The 12610-nt window shown below is 40.5% G+C and overlaps 1 protein-coding gene across 1 annotated transcript in view; it reads right to left on the bottom strand.

The window, feature by feature from the left end:
* igfn1.3 (immunoglobulin like and fibronectin type III domain containing 1, tandem duplicate 3) overlaps positions 1 to 8189 on the bottom strand; it is a 10655-nt gene extending 2466 nt beyond the window's left edge. Inside the window, exons 1-20 of the mRNA XM_079510615.1 lie at positions 8055 to 8189; positions 7743 to 7865; positions 7416 to 7555; positions 7188 to 7287; positions 6861 to 6902; positions 6718 to 6763; positions 6415 to 6598; positions 6197 to 6310; positions 5841 to 6006; positions 5151 to 5426; positions 4134 to 4655; positions 3900 to 4024; positions 3538 to 3679; positions 2482 to 2775; positions 1987 to 2283; positions 1619 to 1798; positions 1383 to 1511; positions 725 to 1030; positions 539 to 624; positions 33 to 225 (exon numbers count right to left, since the gene is read on the bottom strand). Coding sequence (XP_079366741.1) covers positions 33 to 225; positions 539 to 624; positions 725 to 1030; positions 1383 to 1511; positions 1619 to 1798; positions 1987 to 2283; positions 2482 to 2775; positions 3538 to 3679; positions 3900 to 4024; positions 4134 to 4655; positions 5151 to 5426; positions 5841 to 6006; positions 6197 to 6310; positions 6415 to 6598; positions 6718 to 6763; positions 6861 to 6902; positions 7188 to 7287; positions 7416 to 7555; positions 7743 to 7865; positions 8055 to 8106 — 3517 coding nt within the window. The 5' untranslated portion in view covers positions 8107 to 8189. The remainder of the gene's footprint in view (positions 1 to 32; positions 226 to 538; positions 625 to 724; positions 1031 to 1382; positions 1512 to 1618; positions 1799 to 1986; positions 2284 to 2481; positions 2776 to 3537; positions 3680 to 3899; positions 4025 to 4133; positions 4656 to 5150; positions 5427 to 5840; positions 6007 to 6196; positions 6311 to 6414; positions 6599 to 6717; positions 6764 to 6860; positions 6903 to 7187; positions 7288 to 7415; positions 7556 to 7742; positions 7866 to 8054) is intronic.
* Positions 8190 to 12610: the final 4421 nt, after the last annotated feature.

Below are 12610 nucleotides of genomic sequence, written 5' to 3'. Positions count from 1 at the left end.
TGCATTGTGTCCAGTCCGTTATACTGCTTTACCTGTGACTCTTATCTCAGTGCTGAAGGTCTCCTGGCCAACAATGTTTTTAACGATGATTGTGTAGACCCCAGAGTCTGAGCGTTCCGCCGCTGGGATGAGGAGCTGTGATGATATATCTGAGTTGCTGACTGTCACACGCTTTGACACAGGCACGCCCTCCTTTAGCCATGTGATTTTTGGTACTGGAGAGGCCTGCAATCAAAGAGTCAGATGTGGGTTTACTTTTTGTCTAGATGCAACTAGATGCATGTGTGCCGCTAATGACCTCATGAATAAATATACGTACGTACATAGCCTATAAAGTATTATCTGCAACATTAGATAGATACAGTGTAGTATATTCACAGATTTGCATTATATGCCCATGCACATCTGCACACATTGCCTATGCTGGGATTCAGAGAGGTGTGAATTTGGGCTTTTAGATTGGACATGCCAATGAATACTGTAACATGAATAGGCATTGTTACATAATATAACTTTTTGAAAGATTGTTTCACTGCACCTCAAAGTTGATGTTGACTCGTGCTGAGTTCTCAGCCCTCACAATCATGATGCTCTTCATTTTCGGGTCAGTGAATTTGGGTCTCACTGTAACAATTTGGAGAATATTTTAGCAGACAATAACGATAACAGTTGGTAAAAAGTAAAAACATTCAGTACATTTATTGTTGTTTTTGTCTCGACTCACCTGGAGGAGGCATTGCAATAATGTAGTTGTCCAGTTCTTGCGGTTCACCGTTTCCACCCTCATTTGTGGCAATCACGCGTACCCAGTACATGGCCATAGACTTCAGGCCCATGATAGTATAAGAGGTCATGATGATAGGATTAGAGTTGCAACTGCCCCACTCGGGGTCCTCTGCTGGTCTTAGCTCCACAAAGTAGCCCTTGGCTTCATCCTGGACCCCTTCTTCTTCAATGGGTTTAGTCCATCCCAGTGACAAGGTGGTGTAGGTGGAGTCTGTCACCTTCAGGTCGACTTTACCAGGAGGCTCTATAGGAGGGTAAACAAAGTGTGAACATTCTGCATTGACCTTAATATCCAGTAATGAAAAATGTACAGCAGGGCTGGGCAATATACAGTACTGTATCAATATTTATCGATATCATGAGTAGATATCGTCTGGGATTTTTGATATTGTAATGTTGTGATTCAGCAATTGGTGTTCTTTACCTGATTTTAATAACTTAAATTCAAATATTTTCGATGCATGCTCACAATGCATATAATCAAAATACAATATTATCATCACAATATAGTTGTCGAGGTATTAGGATTTTTTTTATTTTTTTATTTTTTTTGCCCATCCCTAATGTACAGTAATGGTGTTCGACTTAGAACTTACTCTTTGGATCTCTTGCATATACAAATTCTGAGGGTGTACTGTACTCTCCAGCACCAGAGATGTTGATAGCTGCAACGCGGAACTCATACTCTAGCCCTTCAACGACATCCTTCACACCACATGTCCTCTCTGTTGGCATTACAAAGGGATACAACCGCATGAGTGTGTGTGCATGCTTAATATGACATGGTATATAGTATTCATATATTTAGTTTGCTGCAAATGAATAGTCACACCTTTAATGGGCTCATTGGGTGGGTGTACTAGACCCCACACATTACTGCCGTTCTTGCGTTTCTCTAAGTTGTATCCCAGGATGTTGGTTCCTCCAGTATTGGAAGGAGCAGACCAACTAAGGTTGATGCAGTCTTTGAATGCATCAACAACTTTTGGTGCTGACGGAGCTCCGGGGTATGCTAAAAGATCATAAAACAGACACAATCCTTTTTAAAGGCCCATACTTTGCAGTTCTGCACCAGACTCATTGCTTAGTTGAGTCTGAACCATTAGAAATAATGTGTTTACTTAATTTTGTACAATGAAATTTAATTTTCAAAAATGGGTTGTAAGGACATTTTCCTCGAGTGCTTGAAAGAGGTCTCACCCTTTGTGCCAGCTTGCAGGTCATCTGTCTCCATCATTTCACTGATGCCTTGCTCAGTTTCAGCTCTGATATAGTAGCAGTACTTTCTGCCATGATCCACATCCTTGTCCTTGTATTTAGGCTCTGGACCGATCTTTCCCAGTTTCTTCTTGCTGTTTCGGCCAATCTGCTGGCGCTCCAGAATGTAGTCGCTGATCGTTAAACCACCATCATCTCTGGGAGGCCTCCATCCGAAACTGATGCAGTTTGAAGTGGCTTCAATGATATCTACAGGGCCTTGTGGTGGTGTTGGTTTATCTGTTATCAAACAGAAAGCAACCAGCATGCTAGTATGCAACGTAGATGCAGAGTACAAGAAACATTATTTATCTCTGAAAGTGTAAAAATGTACCCGTAATGGTCATTTTTGGAGTAAACAGTGAGGATTATATTGCAGCTTTGGTGTAATTAAAACACAAAACCCAGGCTATGTTTTGCACAGGTAATTTCACTTACCCAATACAACTAGTTGCGTGAAGGCCTCGATAGTCCCACATTCATTCTTTATCTTTATTTTGATTTCTCCTGAGGCTTTGCGTTGACACTTGGTGAGCAGAAGTCGGCTGTGTGTCTCCGACTTCTCAATCTTAATGTGGGTATCTTCAACCTGCTCCTCGCCCTCATTATACCATTGGATTTTCAGTGGCTCCCGGCCGACAAATTTCAGCTCGAAGGTAGCACTTTGGTTAAGTTTGATTATGACAGGCTTGGAGAATTCAGCCAGGTCATCAGGGCTGATTCTGGGTGGATCTGGAAGAGAACACATAATTTCTCCTAAATCAGTCGTTCTCAACCTTTTTTGGATCAGGACCCACTTCACTTGATAATCTCGACAGTGTCTATGGCACACCCATCTGACCATTTGACAGAATAGGACACGTTAGCCTACTGCTGCTGTGTTAAGTGGTCAGATGGGTGGTCCATGTGCATTTTCAGAGCATGTTTATGTTAATGATGGTATCACAATGAAAACAATTTTTTCAAGGTTTTAAAGATTTAGTTTTATATTAATGTTATGTGTCTTGCCAAAAATGGTCGCCCCAAAATACACTAGCGCCAGTCAAATCCGGCTATGAACGGTCAGACCCGCAAATCTGGCGAGCTCAAAATGGTCGGACCCACCATGTACTGTATTTCTGGTTACCGGCCATGTTTGTGAGGATTTACGATTCTGCCCCTAACAGAATGTAAACCAAACGGCTTCGGCTGAAGCGGACATCACTACATACAGCTCAGCGATTCACTCTCCTGAGCTCGCTCAGACAGCACGCCTCCGTTGTTATAACAGATTTTTGCCTAACTACTTCTGAACTTGATATTAGGGGCTGTAAGTGTAGGCTGTTCTCACCAAGGTGTCCAGGGCGAGAGTTGCGCTCAAGTGGGGCTAATGGTCCGCCGCTGGGGTCAAGCAGTCCACTCAAAAAGGGTGAGCGTGAATTGGGCCGAGGGTTCCGGTTACCATCTAACGATTTGATATAGTGCATGACCCCAGCTCAGCCTTGACTGCAGTACCTTCAATAGTCACCATGGCTTCTGTTTTACGTCCATCAGCTTCAAATCTGTACTTTCCAGAATCCTCTTCTTTGCAGTTTTTGATGATCAGTTTGTGAAAGGCCCCATCTTTTATTATACAGATATCATCTGTTGCTGTTATCTGAGATATGGACAAGCACACGCGCACACACACACACACACACACACACACACACACACACACACACACACACACACACACACACACACACACACACACACACACACACACACACACACACACACACACACACACACACACACATTGGGTTAAATGTTAAAATTCATGTTTTCAGATCATTAGCTTGATGCAGGCAACACTTGTGTGGCCCACTTCTTACCTCTTCCCCATCTTTGGACCAGATTCCATCACAGTCCTCACTGCTCAGCCTGCAGACAAGTTCTGCATCATTACCAATATCTGCAGTGGTGTCAGATAGGCCACTAGTGATGTAGACACCTGGATCTGAAGGTTAAGGAGCATTGTCGTTAGTCAGTGAATCGGAATATCTGACCTGTATTGCCTCACCACAATGTTGTGCAGCAACAGAATTCTGTGCTTTGTCATATCTTACCAATGACTGTATCTGGAACCAGTGGGCCTGTTCGCACTCTCTTTTTCTTCTCTTCAACTGGACCCTCTCCGTCCTGTTCCGCAGATTCCTCAGCCTCCTCTTCATCCCCCTCTGATTCAGCCTCAGACTCTGGCTCTGGCGCCTCGGGTTCGGCTCCCTCAGATCCCTCTTCTGTCTTCTCCACCTTAGGCTTCGCTGCTTTGGCTTTCTTTTTTTTCACTGGGGCAGGTTCAGCTGGGGCTGCACCTTTGGCCGCAGCTTTGGCTGCAGCTTCAGCTGCTGCTGCAGCTGCTGCTGCTGCGGCAGCTGCGGCCTTTGCGGCGGCCTTTGCCGCCGCAGCTTCTGCCTCTTCAGCGGCCCTGACCTCGGCCTCTGCCCTGGCCCTCGCAACCATCTCGTCTCTCTCCTTTTGTATCTTGGCATTCTGCTCCGCCGCGATCTTGAGTAGCTCTTCCCCACCGCCGCCTGCCCGAGTTGTTTTGCGTTCTTTCTTCTTCCCACGCATTTTTGGATCGGCATCAGCTATTCAGAAAACAGCCAGTAATCCGACTTTATTTAGCATACAGTGAAAAAACCTTTTATGCATGGAACATTTTATACAGTACATTAATGTAAAAGTGATGATTTTAACCAACTACAGTATGCCCTATGTACTTTGTCGTATGATGAATAGTGAAACTTGCATTTGGAACATTTTGGAATAAAACATGATTTTCTTTTTTATGTTTTCCTATGACATGCCCATAGGGCAGGTTGAAAGTTGTTAAAATTAGCAACTTTAGTATCTATGCTATCGGGTGGAAACTTTGTCTGTCCAAAATCGTTCTTAGTTTTATACGCATGTGGATCTGTTCATTTCACTACTTTTGTGCAACACTAGATTAAGTAGGGCAATAATTTATGAAAATATATAAAAAGTTGAAACATGGAAATTGCAATGTTTCTGCCCGACAGCAACGATATATTGACATGCCTTGCTGTCCGTAGTATGAAGTTCTGATTTCTTTATCAACTCACCTACTATAAGCCAGTTACTGCAAGAATTGTTCCCTGCTGTGGCGGTGTAGATTCCTTTGTCCAACTGACTACAGTCCAGGACTACCAAGCTGTGTATCAGCAGGTCATCTGTCACACTGATTTCATATTTCTCCCCTTGCTCCAGTGGCTCTTTGCTGCCCTTTGTTGTCCATACAAGCTTTGACATGGGGTGGGAGAGTACGCATTGGAACACAGCATCCTCTCTCTCCTCCGCCTTAACCTCTTGAATCTTGACCAGGAAATCTATATTGGGAACTGAATGAAGGAAATCACATTTCTGTTTATTATATGTTATGTACTAGAACTAGACTACTAGTCCTCATTTTGTGTTCAGTAGCACTAGCAGTAGTCAAGTGTGTCTTACTATACACAATTCTGAACTTTTCCAAAGTTTGAAAAAATATCATTGCAGTGTTACAGATCAAAGGATTGCCGTCTGTTATAATGTATTTATATTTTATTTATTCAAATAGGCTACTCATAAAAAAGAAAAGAACATTATTTAGAAAATCTGAATCATTTGGACATTGATTGATTGGGAATAAAAATCTTCTCGGTCTTGGCCTTGACATGGTCTCGTTTTAGGTGGTCTTGAATAAAGTACTAACATTTGACAGTTTAGTCCACCAAAGCAACAAAATAAACAAATTAATTGGTGCATTGTCTCACGTTTAAATTCGGTCGAGAAGATCTTAACGCCATCCACCTCAATTTGGTACAATCCGGCATCCTCCGCGCTGATACCATTGATGCTGAATACAAACTTCTTTCCTACCATCTTCAGGCCGTGCTTCACCTCTTGATCATCCAAATCAAGAGGAACCATCACACCGTTCTGTTAAGAAATTCAAAAGTGAGTTTGTGCGTGTGTGTGTGTGCGTGCGTGCGTGCGTGCGTGCGTGCGTGCGTGCGTGCGTGCGTGCGTGCGTGCGTGCGTGCGTGCGCGCGTGCGTGTGTGTGTGCGCGCGTGTGTGCGTAATCAATACATTTATTGTGTTAGTGATTCGATTTTTTTCCATCCCCACCTTGTACATGAAGATTTTGCTGGTAGGGTCTTTCAGGGACATTTCAAGTTCAAACTCTGCTGCACCGGAAGGTTTCAGTTCAATCGGCTTTAGATTACATAATCTTTCCACAACCTGAAATTGATCAGACATTTGAACTCAGCATAAATAATAATAATAATAATAATCAAATAGTTTAGAGCATTGTAAAGTACACTGTTGTTGTGGTTGATGCAGACCTTGGTTTGCTCCTCCTCTCTTTCTTGTTTCTTTTCATTTAGCTTTTTCAGCATCCCACGGAAATCTGTTAATCCATACTCGGCACAGATTCCCTCATAATCTTTTTTGTCTGAACTCAACAGGAGTTCCCAAAACGCTTCATCAATTTCTTTTTTTTGTTCTTCTTTCGGGTCCACGTCAACCCTTAAAAAAATGATGTATGATGTACTCAGTCATGGGTAACTGTAACATTAATGGATGCTTTTACTGAATTAATAATAATATTATAGTGAATCATGTATTCAAAATAAAAAGTATCTCACCTATTTTTTAAACCCTTCAGGTAGTCCTCAGGGTTCCCCTTTTTTTCTGTTTACATGGAACGGATATTGTTGTCAGAAATGTCTTTAAGTGAGTGATTCAAAATAATGGTTTTGTTAAAACCAGCTAAATAAAAATGCCATACCTGCTCTGGCTTGCTGCATGGCCTTGCTCTTTTTGAAGCCAACTAAAATGAGACAAAACATGAAGTAGAGCCTATAGTATAGTGCAAGGTATAATTCAGCGGTTCATTATTATGCAGTGGATTAACCCATTCTGGGCGGGAACCCCTTTTGGTGTTATAACTAAGCATTATGTTATACTTTAGCTATTGAAAAATAGCAGATCTACAAGCTCATAGCGCGCCACCGAGTGGCGCGCTACGAGCTTGTAGGTCTGCTATTTTCGAAAAAACGTAAAAATAATTCGTAAAAAAAATCACAAATGGACAAAATGGATTAAAGCAGAATACCTTCAATGACTTTGAGAGCGGCAGTGACAACGGCCTTTCCATACTCATTTCTGGCGAAGCACTTGTAGGTGTCAGTTTGGTCCCCGCATACATCTGGCATCTATATGTTAATGATATTTATTTTAGAAGGCCAACGAAAGGATTAACGCTATCATTCTGCTTTATGTATTGCTGTACAAATTTTGTGAAAATTCAGTTTTTCATTTATGCAAAATGATGGTCTCTCACCTGGAGCTGGTGTTCACCAGAATTCTCGTCACTTGAAACTATGTACCTCGTTGGATCATCAAGATTTCCGTCATTTCTCACCCAAGTCACCGTTGGTGTTGGATCTCCGGTGACTATTGCTTTGAAAACAGCCAGTTTTCCTAACAGAAATTAAATAAAAGTGAACACTAGTGCTAAATGTTTAACTTAGACATGGTTATAATAAGAACACTTATTTAATATTAACTTAGACATGGTTATAATAAGAACACTTATTTAATATTAAACACAATTCAATAGTCACGTGTTCTTAAGGTTGTGTGTTCACCGGTGGTGTCTAAGCCTTACCTTCTTGAATAGTCAGGGCGATGGGTTTACGGGTGAAATCTGGGGTGCACTTTCCTTCAGGTATTTCTTCCACATATTGGGTAATCATAACACCAGGAACCTTTGACTTTTTTCTGATTTTCACTGTTATGACATATGAAAAAAATTATGTAATTTCCAGACTTTTCTGACTAACTGATGTCATATTGTCATATCATATATATGACATATATATATATATATATATATGACATATTGATGTCATATAATAATAATATATGTTATTCATACTTGTTTAGATTTTTGTAATAGCGATTAATATTCCTTACTTACCCTGCCCTGGAGCAGTGGGCTCCTCATCCTTTGATTTGCGAAACTTAAACATCTCGGTTTAGATGACAGCTCCTCTGCTGATGAAAGAATATCATGAGAAACTTACTCAAAATTACAGAACACATAAAGGCTCATTTATACTGCCCTACAAATCCAGAGTGCGTTAATGGAAAGAATGGCCGATATTGGGTTTAAAAGTTTTTCAACTGGAAAAGATATATCAGCAAATAAGTGATATTACACTAATTTTAAATATGTTCTTGAGGTAATTGTTTATCCCTCAAAATCACAAAGGCTAATTTAACCTTTAAGATATACACAAATAAGTCGGTGTCCAAAAACGTAGTTACTGCACTTTGGCTTTGTAGGGCAGTAGTTGCTCTCAACATTCTGCATGGCCAAAATCTACTGTAAAGAACACTTGACCACTATTAGTAACGAGAAACCCCATCTGTGTGACATTTCCATGAATCCATTTCCGGATGGCCTGAATCAGCAATGGGTGTCATATCAGCAATGGGTGTCACTTTTCCACAGCTTTACCCATTCGATTTAGTTGAGATGTCTACCTTGGGAATGTGAGGTTGACACAGTCCACTTTGGTTAGTGGTGAGATCTTTATTATGAGTAGCTATTGTATAGTAATATTAGTGTTGAACATTTTCTTAAGCTTGATTATCTGTTCTTATAAGAACAGATACTCAGGAAATGTTCAACACTAATAATAAAGTATTATTTATGTATAATAAATAATACTCAATTATTTTTGTGGCAATTATTACTTGAAATGCCACATGGCTTCAAAATGACATCATAGATTTGACAAAGGAATGCAGCTCTGCACTAAAAAAAACAGTGGGAGCCAGGAGCCCATGTTGTTAACAGTCAACGGTGCCCACAAATGGTGTCGGATCGGAATACACTCCCTGACCTAGAAATTCAAGCTGGACAGTCAATGAAAGAATTCCTGTGATCACAGAATACTTAGCATTCCCTAACTAGGTTCCCTCAAGTGACCAGCCTAACTTTGCATGCAATAGGTCACATGCCTCATAAAACTATCTATCATGAACCAGGAAGTGACGTAATGGCTGCTGTAATGGTGCCGATGCGGTGCCGACTGGAACTGACCTATTTCTAAACTAATTGCTCAGATTTGTATTTAGCCCTTCACTGTGAGAAACCCACCATTGTTCAGTATACAATGTAAAACTGACAAAACATTTTCAATAGCTCTAAATATTATTTTGTACCGGTTGAATTCCGATTTATATAGTGTGACACATCTTTATTCTGTAATGGCAGCACTATTTTTTTATTTTTTATTTTTTCAAGATTTCAGGGTATACAGCAAATCAGATAATATAGCAATATATGTGACACACCCATACAGGAAAAAAACATATACATATACATATAAATGTCATAGCCACCATATGCAAAATATTGTGGTAGCATACAAGAAAAATAAATGGTATAGTCCTATACTAACAGGGTAGTGACACTGACAGTTACAAACCACATAACCTGAATCAAGTTTTGAAACAAAAACAAGACAAACATACAACAAGACAAGACAAGACACAACATGGCATGGTCATTGGTCACCCCTCCAGAACATAATGACATAATGGTTCCTAATAATAAATATACCCAGCTGCGTCAGCTGTGTCGGAGATCATGTCTAGAATGCTCAGATTCAGGTTTAAACTCATTCAATCTGGAATAGCTTGGAATGGCAGCACTATTTTATCTTAACTATCTTAAAGGGGCATTCCACTCATGTTTCCTAGAACTGTAATTATGAAAAAAATTAACATGGTGAAACACATCTTGATGATGTCATCAAGATGTGTTTCACCATGTTAATGATTTTTTTCAGACCTCTAGTTCTAGGAAACACAGAATGGGGGGGACTTTTTTACTATTTCCACACAACAGCTCTAAGGTATATTAATGACATAGTAAAATATTGAAAATGAGTGGAATGCCCCTTTAAGTAGAAGGGGTAATTTTGGTTTTGTTTCATACTTTTGGTGTAGGCCTATTGCCATATTTGTTTCCCTCGCAGTTGCTGCTATATTTGAATAGATGTAAAATGCCCAGCAACTGAGTACAGAGAATGATTTATGAACCTGTGTCAGGTTTATGTCCAACGGCTCCGACGTCCCAGCTCTGTCTAGTGGCACATATGGTGTAATACTCCCTCAACCTTTTCTGTTTGCAGTGTGTGAGCCCCCACCATCACCTTCAAGTTAAATTACCATTTAAATATTTGCAGAATGAAGGTAGTGAGACCTCATCTACTTTAGGTTGGGCTTTGGTTCCAATAATGTCCCTTGATCTTAACTGATTATTGTTTTGGGTTAAACTACTTTGTAAGGCTAAACATAATTAAATTTAATTTGAATTTTGGTCAACATTTTTACAGACTTTTTCTTTTAGGACTGCATTTTGCTACTCTACCCTACATAATTATTAGAATAATATTCTTGTATTATCTTAGATTTCTCATCAAATAATAATTGCAGGGAAAGAGTACACAGATTACTTGCAAGAGTCTTGCCTACATCATGACACTGATGCTGCTCGTATTTAATTCAACATTGACTAAAATAACAGCAACAATTCACTTATTGCTGATTGTACTTACCCCTTTCGTTGGAAATATCTCTTCTCTGCTTCTCCCAGCCAAGTTGCAGCTGATACTTGAGTTGTTTTTGAGATGCTCAGTGCATGTGTTCTTTGCCTGTGGCTCCCGCCTCCCAGTGATATAGGTTTACTTCCATGCACATTGACCCTATAGTGCTTGAGAAGGAAGTTCCAGGGTCAGAGACAAACTCCTCCCTCAAAACTGGGGTTCCAACTTGAATATTTTGCAGTGAACTCTTTTGACTACACTTTTTTAAAAAGGGGTCGACTCAGGGAATTGCCATGCAAACGGTCTTGCCATCAACTTATTCTGTAATGGAGACCAATATCACAGCCATATCTACATTCAAGAGGTAGGTTTTATTTACATCCTGGCTTCTTGAATTCACTACTGTATGTGTATTTGGCATGTGAACTTGTGAAGTGTAAATGTAGCCTAGTAACAGGGACGTGGTGGACCCATAATTCAGCCCGGGAAGTCGAGTTGCGGAGGCCCTCTAGGCAATCAAGGGCGTGCGAGCGCATTTTAGGTCACTTTAGGTCCGAAAGTGACCTAACAGGCTGCGCTGCAGCCAGGAATCCCAGGATGGCTGAGAGCGGCTGCTGTGCACAACATTATTCACAAAGCAACATGATTATATAGGCTGTTACCTTGTTAAAAGATAATTGTGTATCTTCGAAATTAAATGTTTTTTTCTTTTTTTTTCTTTTTCTTTAAAAAAAAGTGTTTTTTTTTAAAACGGCTGGCTCAGACCGGCCTGGACTGAACCGGCCGTTCGGGAGTTGTCCCAAATTTCCCAATGGCCAGCACGTCTCTGCCTAGTAAAGAAACATCATTCGTGTTTTAAAGAACACTTTTGAATTTGCAATTGAGTCTCAAGGCCATGTAGGCCTAATTAGATAAAAAGCATCTATGATTCTTTCCATCATATCTGTACAATGAAAGAGGAAAATCAATAAGACTATATGACAAGAAGTTAGCATTTAGTATTGTACAAAACTGTTTTTATTAAAAGTAAGAACATGTCATCCTGCATTGGTCAGCCTGGTGTTAAGATTTAGCCTCGAGTGCAGCACTTGACCCCTCCAGTCTAAACTTGGACTAAAGTCTGACCCCCACAACCACCCATGGCTAGAGTGGTAATCCAAGAAGACTGGACTGGACATAAATTATTCACAAGGTTCATGCAGGTGATCAAGTAGCCTGCATTTGTATATGCTATGTCAAGTCTTAGCAGATACTGTATGTAAAGTCTATGTAAAGGCAAGTTTGTTTAGGTTAGTCAGCCAAGCGAGAAGAGAATAAAATCTTGCCAATGGATTGTTTTAGTTTCACAAAGCCAGATGATCAGTGATCTCATTCCACTGATATGTCTTGGGAACAGATGCTGACTTCTTTGAAAACCAATCCTGAAATAGAGGGTATGCGCATGCTTAAAGTGATATGGGAAATCGAGTGGCAAAGTGAGTGACAAAGTAAGTTTAACATCGTTTAACGTTGTTGAATACAACCAGATAGGACTTTTCTGTTTGGATGTATGGGCGGTCAAGGACTTTATGACCTTGAGTTTTTGCCTACTGCCTCAGTATTCCCGCATAACTTCTGGGTATGATGATGTCACATGCATACCCTCTATAGTCCCAATATCAAAATCCACCCAAAAGTCTTTGCTTTGGTTCTACAATGCTATTTTTATGGGTTTTTTCCCCTCCAGATTTGTTTCAATACAGTTTTAGCCAATTCATTGATATACAGATATATAGTGTCAGCAGGCGGAGATCTCTGATCTGTGTGTGTGTGTGTGTGTGTGTGTGTGTGTGTGTGTGTGTGTGTGTGTGTGTGTGTGTGTGTGTGTGTGTGTGTGTGTGTGTGTGTGTGTGGTGTGTGTGTGTGGGTGTGTGTG

The sequence above is a fragment of the Electrona antarctica genome, assembly GCF_951216825.1.
Source record: "Electrona antarctica genome assembly, chromosome: 9".
NCBI lineage: Eukaryota > Metazoa > Chordata > Actinopteri > Myctophiformes > Myctophidae > Electrona > Electrona antarctica.
Note: the sequence above shows the minus strand (reverse complement) of the source record. Positions and strands in the feature narration are given on the sequence as shown.